General features: G+C 34.2%; 1 protein-coding gene across 9 annotated transcripts; it reads left to right on the top strand.

The window, feature by feature from the left end:
- Positions 1-1,367: 1,367 nt before the first annotated feature.
- LOC127123149 (uncharacterized) lies at positions 1,368-23,104 on the top strand. 9 transcript variants are annotated; one of them, XM_051053465.1, is made up of 13 exons: positions 1,370-1,600; positions 1,680-1,775; positions 2,945-3,028; positions 4,539-4,613; positions 4,786-4,866; positions 5,900-6,039; positions 6,677-6,916; positions 7,401-7,575; positions 8,447-8,530; positions 20,567-20,732; positions 21,183-21,388; positions 22,497-22,709; positions 22,820-23,104. In XM_051053465.1, the coding sequence occupies exons 1-12, from the start codon at positions 1,472-1,474 to the stop codon at positions 22,698-22,700; spliced, it is 1,680 nt and encodes a 559-aa protein (XP_050909422.1). In that variant the 5' UTR covers positions 1,370-1,471; the 3' UTR covers positions 22,701-22,709; positions 22,820-23,104. The 9 variants fall into 9 exon arrangements, 6 of the variants coding, with proteins under 6 accessions (XP_050909567.1, XP_050909615.1, XP_050909422.1 ...); XM_051053427.1 differs by having other exon boundaries at positions 22,796-23,104; XM_051053517.1 differs by having other exon boundaries at positions 1,462-1,600; positions 1,708-1,775; positions 22,796-23,104.
- The last annotated feature ends 1,423 nt before the right edge of the window (positions 23,105-24,527 follow it).

Here is a 24,527-nt window from a genome sequence, read left to right as displayed (position 1 = left end):
TTGATTAACTATTATTTGGAATATTTGGTTGATGAGAAATGTTATTTTATTCAAAGATAGATTGCTTAACTTTGAGAAGAGATTATCATCCATAAAATTCATGACATGGAAGTGGATGAAATTGAGTAGTAAATCAACTCTTTTTTTTAATTATTATGATTGGTACACATCTCCCTTGAATTGTCTTAGGAAGAGGAACTAGTAAAGAAAATATCAATCCATTAAAATAAAATTGCATGAACCGGTTAAATTGTCATTTCATTACAAATTATTTATATTAAAAAATGTATTTAAGTAAACAAGTAATGTTTACACTCTTCATTCCCATCTCCTATTACAACATGCCATGTGTTCAATTTCAATAATCTGATAACTATTTTCAATATTGACATGTGACATTCATTTTCAACTTTCACTAATTAAATTATAATTAAATATTGCATATACTTGGTCTCTCTTGATTCAAATTTCAAATCTCTTTTATATTTATATTTCTCACACTTTCTCACTTTTATTTTATTTTTTTCTCTATTTATTTATTATCATTAAAAATATTAATAATCTATTTTTTAACTTTAATAAAATTAATAATTTATTTCATCTTATAGGTTACTATCAACATAATATCTATTTTATTTTAATCAATCATTATCTTAATTTGAGTGATAAAATCCTTATTTCCAAATATTACTTTTTCTCCATCTTATGATCTTTTTTTCTTTTTTTTTGTATGATTATTTAATATAATTAAATTTATATTATTATTGTTCATTTTACAATTAAGTAAATCATTTCAAATTTTGCATTTGTATCTAAATACATTTTATATCATATAATTTTTTTTTATCTCAGGAGTCTTTTGTTAACACAATGTCTATTTTATTTTAATCAATAATTTATCTTGATTTGAAAGACAAAATCCTTATTTAAAAATATCAACAAAAAAAATGTTCTTTCATCTCACAAGTCATTTTTTACATGATTATTTAATACAATTGAGTTTATATAATTATTTTTTATTTTATAATTAACTAACTTATTTTAAATTTAAATATGTATATAAATATATTTTATATTATATAATTTTTTTTTCTATTTCATCGATCATTATCCGCACAATATATATTTTATTTTAATTAATAACTATGTAAATCAATAATATATATTGTATCTTTGTATTTTAATATAATTAAATTTATATAATCATTTTACATTTTAAAATTAATAAAATTAATAGCTAATTTTAAAATTAAATATTTATTCAAGAATATATTTTATATTAGATCAAATAAATTTACTAGTGTGACCATACTCAAAAAAATCAATACACAAGTTATATAAAAAAAAAATCAAGGTTTTTAAGCTCCCGTAGAATTTTCCTTACCATAAACCCAAGAGGAAATATATTCCCAACGAAACCAAGCACAACGAAAACCGTCAACTAACGCTACTTCCATAGTGGGCAGCGGTGATGACTGAAGAGCGTAGGTATTCATGCGAAACCGCCGCCGATACTCTCCAATGGATCAGCGACATCATCAACTTCCTCAATCCTTACTTTTCGATCTTCATCAATGCTCACGTCGTCCATTTCTTCAAGGTTCCTGCATCTTCTTAACTCAAAATCTTCTCTGTTTTTTGAATTACATTTTAAATGAATTTTTATGATTAACGTTCAGGATCGACTATGGGAGAATGTTGATGCAGAATGGATGGATTGCCTGCGAAGAGAATCAGTTCAGAATCTTCTCTTAATACCTTCTGGAGTAGTGCAGGTTGCTTTACTTTTGTGTCTCCATGAGTTTTTCCAACTTTATTTGATTCATTTCAAAACTATAGTGACTATGTCTTACACATTTGATGGCCAAAATCGCCATAAATTAGAAATATCAATAAACGAATGGGGTTTTGGTTATTTGTTTCTGTCTTGCTTTTGCTAGCTTGTGAAAAGCTAGCCAGCTAGGGTTGGTTACTTCATGTCAGCTTAATCAGCCTTTGTACCACAAGAGCTGAAATAAGATATGCTTGGAGTCTAATCTATGTAGCACCTATACTTCTGAAAAAAAGTGGGTCTGTGTCTGACACCTGCACGGACACTTGTGATTATATTTAATTTATTCATTTTTTTCAAATTATTACAATGTCTGTGCTTCATAGGTTCTAATAACATGGCTCTCTGATAGGATTTGGTGATGACAACTAAAGCTTTGTTTGAGAGTTTGGAGTGAAAATTAAGGGATGAATTTGAAAAAAAGGGAAGAATGAAGTGAAAAGAATTGAGGGATTTAGGTTGAGAGGGTTTTGGAGGGTTTAATTTTATGTATAATACAAAAACTCCCTAGTTTCAGGGAACTCAAAAATTGTAATGGAGGAGGGTTTTGGAGGGCTTAAGGGTATGTTGTTTCTGTTTATACTATATATTTTGTCTTTTAATTACAAAATTGTCACCTTATTTTCTATCTATTTCCTATTTTCATAGATGTGTACAGGATATGCTGAAAAAAGAAGTTGTTTTTAGTGTTTTATGTACAAATCTTTGAAAATATGAAACGAATTGAAAAAGGTAGTGGTTTTGTAATTAAAAATTAAAACAAGGAATGAAAATAGAGGATTTTAAGTTGAAGTTCTTTACTTTTGTGCCTGGTATTAGGCTAAGGGTTTTAAGATGAAGTTCTTTACTTTTATGCTTACTGTTACAAGTTAAATAATTTATTTGGTTTCTATGTCATTTGTCAATGGCTATTTTTATTTTTAAAAGATTCTTAGACTAAATGCAGTTTATTTGGAGGATTTTTTGTATTGAGGTTATTCAAATTGTATTTAGGCCTTTTGTTTTCTGTTTGCTACTTTTGTTCGCACCTCCAAGGACACCTTATTTATGATTATGTTATGCATTTTTATTAATAGTATAGAAGATTCTCTTTACCAAAAAACTTGGTGGCAGGATCAATGGCCAGCTTCTCTGAAGGATTTCATCCTAAAATTGAGGTCTATGGTATTTTGTCAAGAACAAGCAGATATAAACACGGTATGTAACATTTACCAAGTCGACCTTCATCCTTGTGAAATCCGGGCAAGATCTCGCTAATTTGGAAGTACTTGACTAATAATAATGTCTTTTGAGCAAATGCTTTAACATCATGTTTGGTCTCGGGCAATAATAACCAGATGACAGATGGCAGTAATGCTTATTTTTCATTTATCCTGTGCCTACTTTTACTGTGAAATAATATCCAAATCTCAATTAGGCTAGTTTATTCTGAATTTTACTCACTCTTCATTTTTGAACCAATGAAACTCTGCTATAAGAATGCAAGCTTTCATGTGATTTAGTATGACTGGGTTTGACCTTTATTTTTGCTCCACGGCCATTTACATGGGTTCAAAATAATTGCTGTTAAAATTAGAGTCTGACCTAACTCAACCTTACAAAACTATGTTGTAAGGTGAAGGGTGTCACCTTGATAAAATTAGACTTTATATTTAACCAGTGTGGGATTTGAGATTTTTTCAATACACTCCCTCATGCCCATCATTATCAGGCTTGGTAAGTGGATATAAACCCTTACGCCCAACAATATCAGGCTTGGTGCAAATATATAAATGGTCGGTGGCCCGAATCAATAGGCTCTGATATCATGTTAAAGTTTGGGTTGAGCCTAATTCAACCTTACAAAACTGGCTTGTAGGGTGATGATTGCCCCTTCTTATAAGGACATGTTTAAGACATATATTATCTGAGGTGGGACTCTTAAGATTTGCGAATAGTTTTTTTGAACTTAATAATAACTAAGTAAGGCAATTTGAATACTCAAAGTACGTTTGTTCTTTTTGTTCGCAAAAGATGTTGGAAAATAGGCTTGGATGCTTTGGGCATGTAGAGAGAATTTAATCCATTTAGCCGACCACGCTTGGGACGGATCTAGAACTTTTAAGTAGTGGGGGCAAATTTATACATAAATTTACAATATTAAAAATACAATATAATTTGTTTAAGTATAAATATTTCTTCAATTGCTCATAATCTCAAAATGTAGTGATTTATTTATTTTTATTATATTGTAACAATATTCTCTAAAAATATTCTCTGCATATACTGGCGATTTGTAAATAATTTATCTATCATGTAACTTTTCATTTGGTTTTTGAAAATATTCTTAGAAAAAAATGTTTCACATATTAGTTAATATTGTTAGTTTTAAAAATAATGCTATAATATGGAGTACTTTTTTTAGGCTTCACAAACATTACAAAAAATTTATTAATGATCAGGTCAAAGAATAAGTTGAGCGTGTATGAACTAACTTTTTAATTTAATATTTTAGATGTAGATACTATTATTTATGCCTGAAATAAATGTTTTAGAAACTTTGTGGGGGCATCTGCCCCCTTAGACATGTAAATGGATTCGTCCATGCCGCTTAGTGGGATAGGACTTGGTTTGTTGTTGTTGTTGCTCGCAAACTACATTTATCTAGAACTTTTGTTTGAGATGTTTTGGATTGAGCAACCTTGATAAATTTGTTTTGTACTTGCAGGCTTTACCTGGTCTGCGAATGACTTCACTTAACAGAGTTCTTGCCCAGGGCATGAATGCGAAGAAAAGACATGAAGTGAGTCCTTGATTATCATATTTTTATAGTTGCCTTCTTTTTACATTATAAGATGTTGTCTTGGACCTAAGGTTTTAAACAAGTAAATTATGAGTCTTAATATTCATTTTCTTTTGAATCTAGAAGTTTATTGACCTTAAATATCTCAAATAAAAAAAATTCATGCGTGCAGGTAGAAGCACTTTCTGCTGTTGTAAGTACAGTTGCAGAGAGTGTGAGGGCTCATGCCATTCTTGATGTTGGTGCTGGTCAGGTAGAGCTTCATTTTCTTTTGATTACTGTTCTGTTAGTCAAGTTACCGAAGCTAGGTATTCTTGGCACGTTGAGGGGACATTGCATGGCTAAAAGTTCTTCATTTGAATCTTAGGGCATAGTGTTTCTTTATAGGACACACAAGAATAAATAGTATTAGTCAAGACAATGGATGTCTGTTTATTTGGTTACACTCAGAATATATGAAGGGATTTCAAGTTAATAGTTATAGGTAGGTAAAACGGTTTAAATAGCAGAAGTAAGATAGACGAGAGGCATTTGGTAATTTAGGTGTGAAAACTGAGTAAAGGCTTTGCTATAAGGGGACACTCTTGAAGGAGATTTTCCAACTCCCTTTCTTGGAATAAATGGTTCATTTCTTTCTATTGTTGCTTTCAGTTTCCCTTTTCTCTTCACAATTAGAAGATGTTACACCGGTTCATGAAGGAGGGAATTTCTGCTTCAAACAAAAGGTTTCCCTTGTCATACAAGAACCTGAGTTATCTAAATGACTCCCCACCATTCTGATTTTCCGTATTTGTCTAATTAACCCACTCTAACTAACTTGACTAATTGTTCTTGTTATCGTTAGCTGCTTTTCACCTGTCTTCTCCAGACATTACCTCAATGTCCAAAATGGAAGTCTGAATATTGGCTGGAAGCAAGCATAAGTTATGCCTATCTTTATTGATTCTTTTTACATATGCATTTAGTGCTTTGTTATTTGGATTAGAATTAGATCCTTCTGTCAAAAATGAAAGTCTGAATATTGCTTGAGCAGCTAGCTTAATTTCTAGTAAAATCGTGTTGTGACATTCTTGTATGTGAATTTACTGCTCTGTTTTTGCATTACATCCCTCAATATCAGAGATGAAATTTGTATATTGATTCAATATTGAACAGCTTTTTCCTTCATTAGTGATAATCTCATTGTCGGACTTCACTTCTTTTTGACGCTTTTTTATTAAAACAAGTAATATTTTTCGTTTATTTTTAGTAATGTATCGAGTATCATATTGTGCTATATTTTTTAGGGTTATCTTGCGCAAGTACTTGCCTTTCAATATCAGCATTCTGTCATTGCCATTGATGCATGCTCTCACCATGGGATGGTCACTGATGCACGGGCAGAGCGGATTAAGAAGCACTACAAATCACAGATGGTAAAGTCTAGGTATGAAATCCCTTCATATAGGGAGGGCCTACTATAGGGATGGTCCCTGCAATGTAACCTTGTATAGGGAGTAGCTACTATTTTCTTAAGGATATTTGAAATGACAACAGATATATGATGCAGCAAGAACAGATGGTAAAATCTGGTAACATTTCTTCAATCTTGATCTTAATTACTGTAATGTAACCTTGTATAGGGAGGGCCTACTATCTTCTTAAGGATATTTGAAATGACTAATGGATAAGGCAAGAAGTGAGCCTTTTGGGGGTTGGGTAGCGCAGCTTGTTTGAGCTAATGGTCAAGAGAGTTAAAGGTTTGGGGCTAGTGAAGGAGAAAATACTAACATAATAACTAATATACTGACATTTGCCTATCCAAAAGAAAAAGAAGCGAACCTTTTGAATGCTACTAATTCCAGGAATAAATTTAAAATCATCACACCATGCCTTTATTATTTGAAATGAAAACAGCTAACGCGAGGGTTCTAGTATGGATAATAGTGTGTCTATGTTTGGACGAGTAATCGCAATTTGAATTTGCTTTGGTAATTGTTCAAGGTTGACTATGTTGTTATTTTGATCCCCTCAGTTTTTCTTGTTATTATAATTCATTTATCTGTTCATTTATTTTGCTCTAGATCAGGTATGCAGAATTTGAATATACCAAAGACAATCACATGTCGTGTGTTGTCCATTGAATCTTTGAAAGCTTTGGTTGAAACATCTTTGCCTGGAGATGACCTTGAGCGATCTATGTTAAAGGGAGAAAGTCAAGAACATAAAGGGAAATTTCATTGTCCTAGTGACGCAAACAACAGATCTCCCACTGTTCTTGCTGGGCTTCATGCATGCGGTGATCTTTCAGTGATTATGCTGAAGTGAGATTCAAGATATAGTCTAGCTTCTTTTTCTCTACCATGTATTTCATCTCATATCAGTTGTTTCTAATTTCTCTACCATGCTTAAGTAACATCAAAAAAATGGTTAACAAACTCTAAACTACTGCTAAACACTCATAACAACTGTAAACCACTCCAATCTTACAATTTATTTGGAAACTAATAAATTGTCAACCAAGTTGAGGTAATTTAAGCCACTAATTACTTGAAATTGTGTATTTTTGCACAATTATCAGTAGGATGTCAGAGTTGAATTACATCCGAGTTATGATGTTGTTCCTTACATTGAAGCGACGTCCTTCCCTTGCATATAATGCACTATTAACTTTATTATTATTATTTTTATCTATATATAGCTTGTTAACCGCCTGTTTTATAGCAATGCCATTTTCTGTGTCTATTTCCTTTTTATTTATTGTCTGCATTCTACAGACTTGTAATTGTTCCCATACTTTCTCTATAGGACTTTCTTAGACTGCAGAGATGTTAAAGCTGTTGTTAGTATTGGTTGCTGTTACAATCTACTATCTGAAGAAAGCAGTAGGGATGGTGAATCTCGATGTGGATTTCCAATGAGTCATGCTGTGAGATCCACTGGCTTATCACTTGGAAAAAGTGCACGTGATCTTGCTTGCCAGGTATGATCTTGTTGGTCCTTCTCTTTCCACCCTCTATTTTCAAGCATGGTATAAGGAGGAAAAAATAATTGCAAGAAAACTATACTGTCACTTATTATTGACATAATCCCATTAGGATTATTGGGATTTTTCAAGTAAGACGGTAGAATCTATGAAGCACAAACACAAACACCAAAACATCTTGGAGGGCCAGAGACACTGTCAATGTCCAACTTCAACACGGTATATATAGATTAGTTTAATATGAGCTGCATTTTAAAAAAATCAAAATTAAGAATCAAAATTTATATATTCATCGTCATCCCAAAAGCACTTTTGCACTTGTTAAGTATTACATTTCTCCAATGATAACGAGTCCACAAAAAATAACTTATCTACATCATTATACAATTTGAATAATATGTTTCTTTATGAAGAGATTCTAAAGCAAAAAGTTGAAATTTTGGTACCAGTGACATCCCTTTTCACATTCATCCAAATGGTAGCCTCGTTTAGGTGTTGGAGCCATAACCAAATGTGTCCTCAAATTGTCGCAGTCACAGACTAAAATAAGTTTATATTTCAATATTGAAATGATGCCACATAGCTTAGCATACTTAATTAGCACAAATCTGATCGTGAATACTACCCATAGTCCACCATTAGTTTTGCTTTCTGCTGCTCTTACACCACTTAGGATTAGGATGAGGAATACCAAAATACATTAGCTCATTTAGAACAAGAGACATTTTCTAGACAAAAAGAAATTGCTGGTCCTGACTTCCCTGCAACATTTTTGTTTTAAGTTAGTTTCTTAGTTCTTACTGTTTAAATTTTAATGTTAAAGTCATGTGAGAGAATTTACTGCACTATTTTCATTTTGTCTTGTTAGAGTGCAGAGAGATGGAGGAGCCTTGATATGCATGCTGGCATTCACAACTTTGAGTTACACACTTTTCGCGCTGCGTTCCAAATGGTACTGAATTATAACTTAGTTTTATTGCACGCTAATTTAAACTTCCTTTATGTCAACAATCATAATCTTGCTATTAATATAAAAAATATAGATAGCTATTTAACCCTGTATTTCTTACTGAGCTTTAATTGTCAAAAGTAGAGTTGTCAATTTAGGTGGTTGGGGCCTAACTTTTAAGACCCCCAAATTATAGGGGGTCTAAAATTTTAAAATTAAAGAGAATTTTTATGGCACCCTAGATATTTCTAATGCACCATGTGAATTTTCACAAATGTCCTCTGATTCCGGAGATGCATCTCCGAATGCACCCCAACACACACTCAGTAAAGGTAATTCTGAGTTACGTCTTTTTTTTTGTTTACTTTATTCTAGAGATGCATCTCCAGAATGATTCCGTAGTTACATCTCCGGAGAGACACACCAGTATCAGAATCAACAAAAAAGTAATTTTTCAAAACGAAATTGACATTCATAACATACAATAAATATTATAATGATGATTTCAACATAAACTACAATATTACATTTCAATATCCCGATGGACGCTTGATCTTTATAGAAGGCAAAGATCAATATGGATCACTCATTAACTGGCATATTGATTCCAGAGATATATCTCCGGAACCGTTCCCTATTATCTTGTTGTTGATTCTAAGTGTTGGCAGCAATTTTGGTAAAACAAAGAATGTTCACAAGATGTTATGTGTGATGTCTTAACATGAGATATCCTATGTACCTGCTGGAGTTTAAGAACATGTTCATGCAGGATTGTTTCAGAATGCCACATACAATGTCATGGCTTCTGATATTGGATGTATTTGCTGGAGCTTAAATGAAAGACATGTTCATGCAAGATTGTTTCAGATGACATGCACAAGGTCATGACATCTGATATGGTTGTACCTGCTGGAAGTTATAAAAGAAATTATTGGATTATGCAGGATTTTTCCAGGATGTCAGACCCGATGTCACGACATCCTGTACACAGAACATTCAGTTTGAATGTCTGGTGTTTTGTGATTGCACAATTAATGACAATCTTTGTATGATTGAAGATCTGATTAGCTGGCGCATTCAATCATGGATTACAACCAGATTTACTTATTTTCCAAGGAGATCTAACCAGCTGTTATAAAAAGATTTGATTGGAAAATAGATTTAGGATTTTCAAGATGTCCAAGCCCAGCTGAAAGCTTCTATAAAAAGGGACTTAGAAAACCTGTTTGAATACACAACCAATACTGAGCGAAATATAGAGAGAGAGCTAGGGTTTGTGTATGTTTAGTCGTGAGACTTGTAGGTCATTCAAGTCATCCATTGATGATTGAATTGGACTGATTTGTGGTTGTAATTTGTCACTCTAAAGCTATTAAGCAAGCGTGTGTTTCTTCTTGATCAAAGCTGTGAAGCAAGATCAAGAGTGTGTCTTCTTGATTGAAACTGTGAAGTAAAATCAAGAATGTGTAATTGAAAAGTATTTTCTTTTCTCAAGGGATTGTTGTTTAAGATCACAGGTGTGATTGTAGGGAAGTGAGTGGGTTCTCATATCTAAGAGTGCTTAGGTAGAAATTGCACGGGTAAAGATTAGGTGAGAAAGACTGTAACTTGTTGTAGTGTATGGAGAGTCTTTGAACTGATTCTATTATAGTGAATTTCCTTTCTGGCTTGGTAGCCCCCAGATGTAGGTGAGTTAGACCGAACTGGGTTAACAATTGCTTGTGTCTCTTGCATTACTATTCTCCATCTTTATCCTGTTTGCATTACTCAGATATTAGTGTCGTGACATTACCTTCGACATCTCATATCTGATACCAGAATTTCAATTGGTATCAGAGGAGACATCCTGCTCTGGTTCTGGGTGAGATCTAGGGACGATATTTTCTGGTACTATGGGGAGAGATGGAGGATCTGTTCACAGATCACCTATTTTGGATGGATCCAACTATGACTACTGGAAACCTCGAATGGTAGCCTTTCTAAAATCTCTGGATAATAAGGCTTGGAAGGCTGTGTTAACAGGCTGGGAACATCCAGTTGTTACCAAGAATGGAGAAGCTACTGCTGATAAGAAGGCTGAAGAACAATGGACCAAAGAGGAGGATGACTTAGCCCTTGGGAACTCTAAAGCATTGAATGCTATATTCAATGGTGTAGATAAGTATATCTTCAGATTGGTAAACAACTGTGAAGTGGCTAAAGATGCTTGGGACATTCTCAAAACCACTCATGAAGGCACCTCTAGAGTGAAGATGTCTAGACTGCAGTTGCTCACTACCAAGTTTGAAAATTTAAGGCTGAAAGAAGATGAAAATATTCATGAATTTCATATAAATATCCTTGAAATTGCTAATGCCTCAGGAGCCCTGGGTGAGAAGATGTCAGATGAAAAATTAGTGAGGAAAATACTCAGGTCACTCCCTAAGAGATTTGCCATGAAAGTAACAGCCATAGAAGAGTCTCAAGACATTTCCAATATGAGAGTTGATGAGCTAATTGGATCCCTTCAAACATTTGAGATGGAAATGTGTGATGGATCTGAAAAGAAAGTCAAAAGCATAGCATTCAAGTCAAACACTGAGGAGGAAGAGGAGGAAGGTGGTCCAGATATTGATGAAGATCTGGCAGATGGTATAGCAATGCTGGGAAAACAGTTCAACAAGCTAGTGAAAAAGATGGATGAAAGATCTAAGGCTAATGTCAAGAACATCGCATCTGACATCAGTAAATCCAACAATATTGGAAGAAGAACAAGGTCAGATGAAAAGCCCAAAGAAGAAAAAGGAGTTCAGTACCATGAATGTTATGGGTATGGACACATTAGAACTGAATGTGAGACCTACCTCAAGAAATAGAAGAGGAGTCTTGCTGCCACTTGGTCAGATGGAAGTGAAACAGAAGAATCTGCAAATCTTATGACTGCCTTGACTGGAAGATGGGATTCTGATGAAGACTCAAGTGATGGTGAAGTAACCTTTGAAGAGTTGGCCACTATCTATAGAAAGTTGTGTCTCAAAAGTGTAGAGTGGTGTAAACAGGTTGAAAGCCAGAAGAAGGAAATAACTCAACTTGAGAATGAGAAGGTAGAACACTTGGAAACCATCTCCAAATTAAAAACAGAAGCAGTGGTTTTGAAGGCCAAGATAGATGAAAGTCAACAAGTTGAAAGTCAGAAGATAGTACAGCTGGAGAATGAGAAGGCAGACCATGTGGAAATCATCTCCAAGTTAAAAACTGAAGCTATGTTCTTGAATTCTAAACTAAAAGAGATGACCAAGTATTTAAGAATGTTAAACAATGGATCTGACTCTCTAGACAAGATTCTCCAAACTGGAAAAATAACCGGAGACAAATCTGGCATTGGGTATAATGAATCTAAGCCTGAGTGCAGTTACACTGGTTGCAAACCTCAAGCCAAACATAAATGCAGCCATAGTAAAAGCAAACCTGTGATGTCACATTATATGTCACAACATCAGAAGAGAAGACAGCAGAAAGGAAAACACCAAAGATGGAGATGCCATTACCGTGGGAAATTTGGTCACCTGAAGCCCTTCTGCTATAAGCTGTATGGTTATCCTAGCCCTGTTCATCATCAGACTCACTATCAACCCAAACCCAAACAGCACAGGCCTGCCAACAAGAAACAATGGGTTCCTAAGACTAATGTTACAAGTCTAATAGCTCACATTCCCCTCAGAGTCTCAGCCAAATAAGAGTGGTATTTTGATAGTGGATGTTCCAGACACATGACTGGAAACAAAGACCTGATAACTGGACTTCATCCTCATGCCATAAGCTATGTAACCTTTGGCGATGGAGCAAAGGGTGAAATCAAGGGGATAGACAAGCTTGATTGTCCTGGAGTGCCTAAACTTGACAAGGTCCTACTAGTTAAGGGCTTGACTGCAAATCTAATAAGCATCAGTCAACTATGTGACCAAGGTCTAAATGTTAACTTCACTAAAACTGAATGTCTGATTACTAACAAAGAAAGTGAAGTAATCATGGAAGGAGTCAGAACCAAAGACAACTGTTACATGTGGAACTCTCAAATTAGTTACTCCTCAAAATGTACCTCAGTCAAGGAGAAAGGGATGAAGATGATTATATCTGCTAGAGAAACTCCCAAATTGAAAGTTTGTGGGAAATGTCAGACAAGGATGTCACACCAGAAACTCAGACTTAACATCACTTCCAAAGGGTTGAAACTCCTCTATATGAAGTTGATGGGACTCATGCAAGTGGAAAGCCTTGGTGGAAAGAAGTTTGCAGTGGTGGATGATTTCTCCAGATACATCTGGACCAAAAACAAATCTGATGTGGTTGAAATCTTCAAAGATTGTTGTCTGAAACCTCAAGGAGAAAAGCTCATGGTGACTCAAACAGATGTGGATAATATTGGGTTTGGTAGGAGGTCAGATCAGATGGTAGAACATGTTGCTCGTCAAATGCAGTCTGAAGTTGGGAAGAGCTTTGTTGGACTTGGGCTACAAGTCAAGCAGATAGAAGAGTTTATTTTTCTATCTCAAAGCAAATGTGCCAAGAACAATGTTAAGAAGATTGGCATGAAGAGTGCAAGGACTCCTGCTCCTACACATTCGAAAGTATTCAAAGATGAAAATGGTGTTTGTGTTATATATCAAGTTGAATACATAGTAGCTGGAAGTAGCTGTTCTCAACAAGGTTGGTTGAAACTAATGGTGACTGAACACAATGTCACACAAGATGTCAGGACAGTGTATTGTGACAACCTGAGTGCTACAACTATTTCCAAAAATCCTGTTCAGCACAGCAGGACAAAGCACATTGATATTAGTCATCACTTTATTAGAGAACTTATGGAAGAGAAAATCATAGCACTGGAGCATGTTACTACTGAAATGCAATTAGCTGACATATTTAGAAAAGCTTTGGATGCTAATCAGTTTGAATGTTTAAGAGGGAAATTGGGGATTTGTATTCATGAGAATTTATAGCAATTAAAGTGGAAATTTGTTATACAGATGAGAGTTGCGGTAGAAAGGGAGCTAGGGAAGGAGGCTGTAGAAGTGAAGGAGGTTATGGAATTAATCAAGTTGGTTGGTTTGATGAAAACAGTTAGTGCATTACCCCAATGTTTTGAAGGTTTAGTGGAGGAGTTTGTGGTGAATATCTCAGAGGATATTTCTGACAAGAATAACAAAGAATTTTGCAAGGTCTTTGTGAGAAGAAGGTGTGTAAGGTTCTCCTCAACTATAATGATTAAGTTCCTAGGGAGAGGAACAGAAGGAGCTGTTGAGTTAGAAGCCACAGACAATGAAGTCTGTAGGACAATCACTGTTGGTCAAGTCAAAGAATGGCCAAGAAAGAAGCATGACACTGCTGAGAGAGTAATTGATTTGGAGGAAGAGAGTTCAGAAGAGGAAGATGACACCTTGGTTTATCACTTAAAACCAAGTGTTGCAAAGAAAATGAAAACCAGGAAAGGCAAGACTGTTGCGGAGATGTTGACAGCTAGAACTAGTAGGAAGGTTGCTGTTGTAAGTCCTTCTAAATCATGGAGTAAAGTAGAGGTTCAGAAGAGGAAAATCAGAGAAAGCTCTGACTCTGAAGATGATGTCGAAGACGATGTCCCAGACATCTCACCTGCTAAAAGGAAAACTGTTAGAAAGTCTCCAGCTAAGGTTGCAGTTGTACATTTGGAAGATGGTGAAGCCAAGGAGTCAGATGCCCATACCTCAAGTGAGAGGTCTAATTCTCAAAATCAATCTAGTGGCAGTTCTGAATCTGAAAGTGAAGAAGATGCTACCTCCTCAGACTAAGTTGTGGTGATGGTCCCCCTGTTATGATGACATGTGTGCTGTTCTGGATGTTGTTATGACTGTTTTGGAAGCTTGGATGTTTTGTTTCTGTTGAAGTGTTTGTATTTTGTGGCAGTCCTTACTGATGCCTTGATGTAATATTTGGGCTCTTAATGAGTTCCATGGAGTTCTTATCTCAGCTATTACAGTTGTGTATAATTATGGTATGTATCTCCTAGCATTTATGCGTTAAGTCACCTTTGATCAATTTTGACTAAAAAGGGGGAGAAGTGATTATGTGGAGAGTTGCAGTTAAATATGTGGTTGTGGAGGAGATCTGCAGTGTTGATGTAGCTAGCTAGGCTAAACAGATGACAACTGATGATGTTGAATAGAATGATGTTCTATGATGTTCTGTTCTGTGATGTTGGAAGAGATGTCTGATGTAAGACAGAAATGTAAGACAGAATGGTGTTTTGTTCTGTGATGTTGGAGTAGATGTCTGATGTAAGACAAAATGGTGTTTTGTTCTGTGATGTTGGAAGAGATGTCTGATGTAAGACAGAATGGTGTTCTGTTCTGTGATGTTGGAAGAGATGTCTGATGTAAGACAGAATGGTGTTCTGTTCTGTGATGTTGGAGGAGATGTCTGATGTAAGACAGAATGATGTTCTGTTCTGAGATGTTGAAGGAGATGTCTGATGTTCTGTAGCTCTGTGTTGTACAGGTGATGTTGAAGGAGATGTCAGAAGGAGGTTCTGAATGTTAACATGTTGAAGGAGATGTCAGAAAGAAATTCTGAATGTTAACATGTTGAAGCAGATGTCAGAATGACATTCTGGCTGATACAAGTGCTGGAGTTACAGTAGCTGTTATGTTCATGGAGACTGTTTGTTGTGTGCACAGATTTAGGGGGAGAAGGAGTACCCTTGTGCATTTGTGTGTCTTACTAGTTGCATCCATAACTAGTAATTCTGTTTGTGTTGCACAAATTTAGGGGGAGGAGAAGTACCCTTGTGCATGTGTGTATTACTAGTAGCTATAGCTAGTAATTGTTTTGCTTCTGCTGCTGTTTAAACTACTGTTAAGTTGTTTAACTGCTGATAGTTTACCTTGTGAACAAAAAGGACAGATATATGTTTTAGCCAAAATTTGCCAAAGGGGGAGTTTGTTGATTCTAAGTGTTAGCAGCAATTTTGGTAAAACAAAGAATGTTCACAAGATGTTATGTGTGATGTCTTAAGATGAGATATCCTATGTACCTGCTGGAGTTCAAGAACATGTTCATGCAGGATTGTTTCAGAATGCCACATACAATGCCATGGCTTCTGATATTGGATGTATCTGCTGGAGCTTAAATGAAAGACATGTTCATGCAGGATTGTTTCAGATGACATACACAAGGTCATGGCATCTGATATGGTTGTACCTGCTGGAAGTTATAAAATGAATTATTGGATTATGCAGGATTTTTCCAGGATATCAGACCCGATGTCACGACATCCTGTACACAGAACATTCAGTGTGAATGTCTGGTGTTTTGTGATTGCACAATTAATGGCAATCTTTGTATGATTGAAGATCTGATTAGCTGGCGCATTCAATCATGGATTACAACCAGATTTACTTATTTTCCAAGGAGATCTAACCAGCTGTTATAAAAAGATTTGATTGGAAAATAGATTTAGGGTTTTCAAGATGTCCAAGCCCAGCTGAAAGCTTCTATAAAAAGGGACTTAGAAAACCTGTTTGAATACACAACCAATACTGAGCGAAATATAGAGAGAGAGCTAGGGTTTGTATCTGTTTAGTCGTGAGACTTGTAGGCCATTCAAGTCATCCATTGATGATTGAATTGGACTGATTTGTGGTTGTAATTTGTCACTCTAAAGCTGTTAAGCAAGAGTGTGTGTCTTCTTGATCAAAGCTGTGAAGCAAGATCAAGAGTGTGTCTTCTTGATTGAAACTGTGAAGTAAAATCAAGAGTGTGTAATTGAAAAGTATTTTCTTTTCTTAAGGGATTGTTGTTTAAGATCACAGGTGTGATTGTAGGGAAGTGAGTGGGTTCTCATATCTAAGAGTGCTTAGGTAGAAATTGCACGGGTAGAGATTAGGTGAGAAAGACTGTAACTTGTTGAAGTGTACAAAGAGTCTTTGAACTGATTCTATTATAGTGAATTTCCTTCCTGGCTTGGTAGCCCCCAGATGTAGGTGAGTTGGACCGAACTGGGTTAAAAATTGCTTGTGTCTCTTGCATTACTATTCTCCATCTTTATCCTGTTTGCATTACTCAGATATTAGTGTCGTGACATTACCTTCGACATCTCATATCTGATACCAGAATTTCACTTGTTTCGGAGATGCATCTCCGAAACTTGTCCTGAATCAGTTTCAAAACAGAGCACTAAAACATAACCTATTTTTTCATCGACAAAAACACAAATGTTGTCATAGGGAAGATAAAAAATACATAAAGACAAAATATGAACAAAAAGTGAATATGTAACACTTCATTTATATTGTGATACAATTACATACAATTATTTGTCTAGTTAAACAAGAAATTAAAACGATAAAGTATGGTGAAACGTGGGTATCATAAGATCAAATAAGGAAGGGGATAAAGGAAAGTTGTGGTTTGTTTGAAAGGATAGTTATACACTTTAGATTAACTCATGCACGTAGTACTTTCACGAGATTATTGAAATTGTATGTAATTGTATCACAATATAAATGAAGTGTTACATATTCACCTTTTTACTCCTACACTGAATTCTACCTCGCTTGCTTCATGTGGTCAAACCTTCAAACCAAACGGTGCTAATATTGACATGGCATGACAATATAATCATTGGAAGGATATAAATAACAAGAAGAAGGTGACATGTGATTTTTTGTAATCTAACTAGTAGTGGGGGAATTAGTAGAGCAAAAAAGCATCAATTAGGAATAAAAGGTGATGTAGTTGCTTGCTTGAAAGTACCGGCTGAAGTTAAAACAATATTACATGCCGATATGGTTGAGAAAGAGAGAATTAAAAGAGGAATAGAAGAGGTGTTGGTGCCGTTAGATGCGGATGATACAAATGAAATTGATGAAATAAGTCGAATTCGAAGCGGAAAGAGGCGTGCTGAGACATCTTCAATGGTTGTCAAGAGAACTAAAGGACCATTAGATTTAGTCTTTAAGAAGACCAAGGATACAAACATCAATGATGTGTGTAATAAAGAAGCGAGGGCAAGAACCGTACAATATATTGCTCGCTTTGTTTCTACATGCGGAATTGCTTTTAACGTAGCAAATGTAGAAACCTTTAAGTTGATGTTGGAAGCTATGGTCCTCATTTGAAACGACCAAGTTTTAATGAACTTAGTGTTCCACTCCTTCAAAAGGAGTTGGAATATACAAAAGGTTTGTTGAAGAATCACAAAGTGCAAAATAATAAATATGGATGTTCAATTATGTCAGATGGTTGGACGGATAGAAAAGGTAGAACCTTGATTAATTTCTTGGCTAATTGTTCGGCGGGAACCATGTTTGTGAAAAATGTTGATGTTTCTGACTATGGCAAGTCAGGAGATAAGCTAGCTGGGTTGTTGGACACTTTTGTTGAGGAAATGGGTGAACAAAATGTTGTTCAATTGATTACTAACAACGGAAGTGATTATATAGCGGCAGATAAAATATTAAATTCCAAAAGGCCAAACATGTTTTGGACTTCATGTGTAGCTCACTGTATAGACCTTATGTTAGAAGACAGGAAAAATTCTAAATGTTGATAAGGTCATAAAAAATGGAGTTAAGGTTGTGGGCTACATTTATTACCACATATTTGCTTTGAATCTAATGAGAAAGATGATCAGTAATATTGAATTGGTTAAAAATGGAGTGACAAGGTTTGCTATACCTTTCCTTACTCTACAAAGGTTGCAAGAACTAAAAAGTAAGCTTAGAGAGATGTTCACTTGTGATGAATGAGTGAGTTCCAAGTGTGCCAAGGATGCTAAAGAAAAAAGGGCAACTAGTATTATACTTATGACATTATTTTGAAGTGATGTTGTGTACACTCTTAAGGTCATGACGCCTCTTGTAGATGTGCTATGAATGGTTGATAACGAAAGAAAACCCGCAATGGGAATAGCGAAAGAATCAATTGAAAAAACTTTTAATTCAAATTCAAGCAAGTACAAAACCGTATTTGACATCATTGATAAAAGATGAGTGTCAACTTCATCATCCCTTACATTCTGCAGGTTACTATCTCAATCCTGAATATTATTATGAGAAATCAGAAATTCTATTATTATGAGAAATCAGAAATTGAGAATGATCCTAAATTGGTGAGAGGCCTCCGTAAATGCATTGAGATACTTAGTGAAAGCGATGAAGTGGAAGACAAGATTTTAGTACAATTGTCGCAGTAAAAGGGTGCTACAGGTCTATTTGGTATTTGAGCGACAATTAGACAAAGGTCGACATTAACTCCAGGTAAGATGGAAGTTAATTTTTTTACAATTATTGGAATTTGACAATTTTCTCTAGGTCGACAATTATTGATTTTTTACTTGCAGTTGAGTGGTGGAAGTCTTACGGAGCCGAAACTCTGGATTTGCAATTGTTGGCAATTAAAGTGTTGAGTTTGGGTTGTTGTGCTTCTGGATGTGAGCGTAACTGAAGCATTTTTGAGTATGTAAGTATTAATTTTTTACTAGGATACTAAATTATCTTATATTCAAGTATTATTAAATTAATACTACAAATCATTGTATCTTAGATTCATTCCATGAAGCGAAATAAGTTGGAGCATCAAAGGTTGCAAGATTTGGTTTTCATCAAGTATAACCAAGCATTGATAGAAAGATTTGAAATTCGAGACAAGATTGATCTTATGGAATTTGGTGAAATTAATTATCACACTCAATGGTTGGTGGAAGAGATGGGAGAGATGAGAGAAGATGGTGAACCTTTAGAATAAGACTTGGTTCATGAAGATGATGATTTAACTTGGGCTCAAGTTGCCGAAGCAAGTGAGGTTAATGAGTCTGTAATCTACACTAGGAGGTCAAGTCTACTTGAAGTTGCAAGTACATCTAGGGCACAACAAGTGGTGGTAGAAGATGTTGAAGAAGATGATGAAGATGAAGATGAAGTATTGGAGGAATATTTTGATAATATATGAAGAATACATTTTGATGATGATCTTTTGAATTTTAAGTTTGAATTTTCATATAATAATAGTTCTAAGTTTGAATTTTAAGATGTGATGTTGTGAATCTTCTACTATATGTTTGAATTTTAAGATTCTAAGTTTGAATTTTCATTAAGTATATGACCTATGTTTTTATAGCTGATTATATAATTATTAATATAAAAACTTATCCCGCAATCCCATTTTTGGAGTCGGCCGCTCCGCGATCCGCTATTAATAACATTGGTTTTGCATAATTGTGTCATTGATATTTTAATGCTTTCCCTCTTAAAATAAGGGGAACAGTTGGAGTTGTTGTGAGTCACGGGTTCAAGTCTACAATACATTCTAAATGGGTCGACTCATCCTTGACCCTCTCATGGTTGGAGCTATATTGATAAATGTTGTTTTAGTGGTAGCCTACAATAGTGTCATGCCTTCATGGTGAATCCGGTTAGGAGTCAGTTTTCAGCCTGATAGTTAATCATCTCATTTTATTAATTTGCAAAAAAGATATTTTCAACGGTTCTGATCTCAATTTTTGCGCTACAAAATTTCTTGTGTCGTCTTTTCCCCAAATTTTTGAATATTTTCTCTTTGAAGTTTTTTTATTTTGTCGGTAAGGGCTCAACCATCTCATTGTACTTGTTATATACATGTGTCTGTTTTATTTTATTTTGGAATTGGGCTATCTTGACACAGTACAACTTGAAAATGACAATTAATTGAAATGTAGTAGATGATTCGTGGAGAAATATTTGTTGTACTATTCCTCTTGTATGGCTAGTCCTCTACCCTTCAATTTCATTTTGCTTGATACCCATCTTGATAAAGAGGCATTATGTATTGTATTCTGCAAAAAATAAGGGCATTGAGACCAAGATCCTCCTTCCCAGAAGTTACTCAAATTAGAGTAGACAAATACAAGCCTACAAATACCAAAAGATCACCATAATATAATACATTTTACTATTGCATTTTCCTCCAGGAACTGGATGCAACTCTTTTTCTAGTGGTTCTTTATAAAAAACACTTAATTTATATACACACATTTTTTTGCCTCTGAAGGTTCTTTCCAAATATTATCCGAAAGTTGCAATGAGTACTCCTTCAATTGGGCGCAAAGGAAAGGCTCTGCGTAGGCAAAACCGAAGGAGATATATAGAGTCGGAGCTGCATGTCAAAGGAAGTGCTTGTCAAATGAAACAAAATTTCCCCGCTGAATCAAAAACTGGTATTGGAAATCTCTTTTCCTGTTTCGCTTCTTCCCAACACTTAAAAATGATGGAACAAACAAAATATGAGATGATGAGAGATAAGTAGTCTTCTCTTATCTTCTAAGCCTCATGTCTACTAATGGGTTTTCCAATGGGGCCTCTTCGATTGGTATGCAGAGAGTTGCAAACTTCGCTTACTTCATTTGTTTGTCTTGATTGCTCAGTTATTTTGTTTTTTGTTCTCTTTTAGCAGGGTACCTTTTTGTTTGTTCTTGTACTTGTCTCTTGTCTAATAACTTTTATCTTCTATCGTAAAACACTAGGTAAGATCTTTCTGCTAATACAGAAGCAAACTGTAAAAGTGGGTACATGTGACACGATATTCACGCACACACATGTTCAATAAAATGAATTTGGATCTGAAGAGGTTGGGTGGTAGCATTTTAATCTTTGTCAACGTGTTACAGGAGGGACTTTCGGCTCTGCATCAGAAACTCAAACCTTACCTGGTGAAATTTCTTCCAATGAAAGTACTGGATGTGAAGGGATAAAAATTGATAACAATTTCAAGAATTTTGAGAAATTTTGCCAATCTGGATTGTCTCATCTTGGAATTGAACATTCAAATGATGTAAACCTGCAAAGCATATGGAAGGAAGCAGAACCGTTTGCTGTATGTCAACTTCTATTATTTTGAATTATTATCACGGTTGTGCTCATAGGCTAAGAAACACGGACTCTTACACGGATACCGGGACACAAATGACATAGACACTCCGACATAAATAATGTCCAAAATATAGGACTCTGACACTGCCACATATATTTGAGCTTCATTTATTCATCAATTATTAAAGGAGTTAAAAATATTTTAATCAAAATTAATAGATTTAATTTTTCACTGAGAACATTGCTTTAATACATGTTTAACCCTTCTAGTTGTGAGATTTTTTCAAAAAATAGTTTTTTTTTTAACAATTGTCTGAATTGTCATGCGTTGTATGAGTATCATACGGATGTTAGACACCGATTCAATGAGTGTCGAAACAAATAAAAAAACTAATTTTTGGGGGACATTTTTGACACTGACTTTTCCAACACTTGTCGTACACGTGTCAGGCACCGACACATGTAGCACAAGGCGACACGCCTACTCCTAGACGTGTCCGTGCTTCATATCATTGGTCCTATTTGTCTAGGACTTTATTTTATTTTAACACTTTTTCTTGTTGCTTATTTATGGTTTCTTTTGCCACTTTAAAGTTTTAATGCAATTTTAAAACACTATCTCAGCAGGATTTGAATTTGAAACTGAACGTGTCCCTGTAATTGAGTTATTTTGGTTGTCTGGTTGGAAAAAGGTTACCTTTTGATGCGAGGAAACAATGGTTTACTTTCAGCGCATTCCTTAGTTTGATGATTTATTTTACACGTTCAGTTTTTGACACCGGTAATAAGTTGCTTAAGCTTGAAAATATGTGTATGTTAACATAAGCATTAACTTTCACGTGTTGAATGAGATGTAGAGTTCAAATGACATTTCTATCCATTGGTAATGCTTTCTTGTCTCGTTGGCATATCCATATAATTGTGCTCCTAAAATAAATTTTTCTGCAAAATAAAAATAAAATTGTTTATAACTGCATTTAGAACGATGTTAGCTAGAATTCCAATAATAGTAAAGTGTTGTATGCAGTTGTTCAGAAGATATGCATATTTGTGGTGTAATTCAAGTAAAAATTTAACTATCTTGTACTTATTTATTTAGCAATTCTGTACAGGACCTTGTAGGACCATATTGGTCCCTCAGAGCTGCTTTAGGGCCTCTTTTGGAAACTCTGATTCTGCTTGATAGGTTATTGTTTCTTCAAGAGCAAGGTAGTGTATTGGAAGCCTACCTGTTACCAATATTTGACCCGAATATATCTCCCAGAAATGTGGCTATAATTGCAAAGAAGATTGACAAAGATTTAAGATCCTCCTGATGCTTAAAGGTAACTAATATGTCAGCGTGCATCATCTATGTGTATCATAAAATCTCAAACAATGTAAAGTACCAATATTTTCAATATTCTCTTAGGTGAAGAAGTTAAATTAAATTCAGGTGGAACAAGGTGCCAATGCGGCTGCCATGATTCAATACCCCACTTTCTTGCGAGTTCAGTTGATTCTCAAGATCATCTCAGGTGAAGGTTAGATTCATAGGGACAGGGAAGCCACCGCTATGGTGCTGTCATCATTCAATCCCACTACTTTCCTCTCTTTTAGAAAAAAAAGGTGTTACTCAACTGATGTTCGAGTCAGGGTCTCTCGCATAATAGGAAAATACTTTGTAATTTATAACTTTATATATAAAGGTGATAGGGAATTTTGGAGTGACCTATTTTTATTCCTTAATTGTCCTCAAACTTCTATTTATAGTTAACTGATTTATTTTTTTAGAATTTGATAATTACCTTTGTATTTGTTGTATAACTTCTCTTTTTTCATTATTTTTTTGAATTTTATAACTATCTTTGTATTTGTCCTATAACTTCTCCTTCTACATTTTAAATAATATAACTGAATGTCTTATATTTAAAATCCAAAAAGAAAAAATCGAAGATAACTTCTATTCAACCTCTATTTCCATTTTCTCTTTAGAGATGATCATTTTATTATGTTCAAAAAATCAAAGATAACTGATTATATATTGACCTGTGCGTTTATTGACAAACAGGTATGAGAATAATTAAAATAGAAAATAAAAATCACCTGCTTGCTTACAAGTGAACCAAAAGGAACATAGTTCTATACGTATCTAGACTGTGATTTGCATCTAAGCTAAATGATTGTTGAATTTTATGTGGAGGAACTTTGTGTTTGGATGTAAAGTGGCTAGAACAAAAGTGAATATTGTGAACATATGCTCAAAACTGAAGGCACATTCACCAGCCTACTTCAAGAGCCTCTTAAGAGTAAATGTTGTGTGCAATTTTCAAATTAATTGGTTATTTAAATTATCTATTATTAAAAATCGACTAATTATTAATATAGTTTTAACCAAATCTATATTTTGTATATATTAATAATATGGTGTTAACTGAATCCATATTTTGGACATTCATATTTAAAATAAAAATTAAATAAGTCTATTTTTTTATTTTGAAAAATTTTTTTTTTTTAATAAATACAAAAAAATAAAAGAATAGGAATTTTATTTTTGAAAATAAATATTTTTTCTTAAAATAAAAAATATATTTTTTTTTGAATAAAAAAATTCTTGAAGAAAAATGGTTAATTTTTTTTAAAATCAAAATTAATTATAAAATTGGTTATGGATATAATTGGTTTATAATTATTTTACAAAATAAAATCTAGTTATGACAATTGATTTTAATACCAGATTATAGTATATGAATTATTTATAATTATTAGCGTTCATGCACGCTTCCCGCTATTTTTAATGCGCGCAGCAGAGAAAAATAAATGTATGTTTTTTTTATTATGAGATTTTTATTGTATGTCGCATTAAAAATAATATTATTACATTTTGAAAATGGTAAATAAAGATATTTAAAATTATATTGAAGCATGCATAGTATTATTGATATTGTGTAATCAATGACGTTTTTTAATAGGAATGCCGAACATGAAATCTTTATTCCAAGTATTTTTTTTTCCTACAATTATTTTCCGTAGTAAAGAAAAAATTTAAGACTCTTAAATTATAATTTTTTTAGAGAAAAAATAGTAAAATTAATAGTAAGTAGTATAATATAGTTTTTTTATCTTATAAAGATTCAAATCAATTCTTCGTACATCCATTTATC

The sequence above is a fragment of the Lathyrus oleraceus genome, chromosome 1 (assembly GCF_024323335.1).
Source record: "Lathyrus oleraceus cultivar Zhongwan6 chromosome 1, CAAS_Psat_ZW6_1.0, whole genome shotgun sequence".
Taxonomy (NCBI): Eukaryota; Viridiplantae; Streptophyta; class Magnoliopsida; order Fabales; family Fabaceae; genus Lathyrus; species Lathyrus oleraceus.
The sequence above is the reverse complement of the archived record's forward strand: the minus strand, read 5'-3'. Positions and strand labels throughout refer to the sequence as shown.

Bases quoted from the DNA above. Each gene is read 5' to 3' on its own strand.
- LOC127123149 (XM_051053465.1), top strand. From the start codon at position 1,472: ATGACTGAAGAGCGTAGGTATTCATGCGAAACCGCCGCCGATACTCTC. The intron at 6,917-7,400 runs GTGAGATTCAAG...CTTTCTCTATAG, and splicing joins CTTTCAGTGATTATGCTGAA to GACTTTCTTAGACTGCAGAG. The intron at 8,531-20,566 runs GTACTGAATTAT...TTGCCTCTGAAG, and splicing joins TTCGCGCTGCGTTCCAAATG to GTTCTTTCCAAATATTATCC.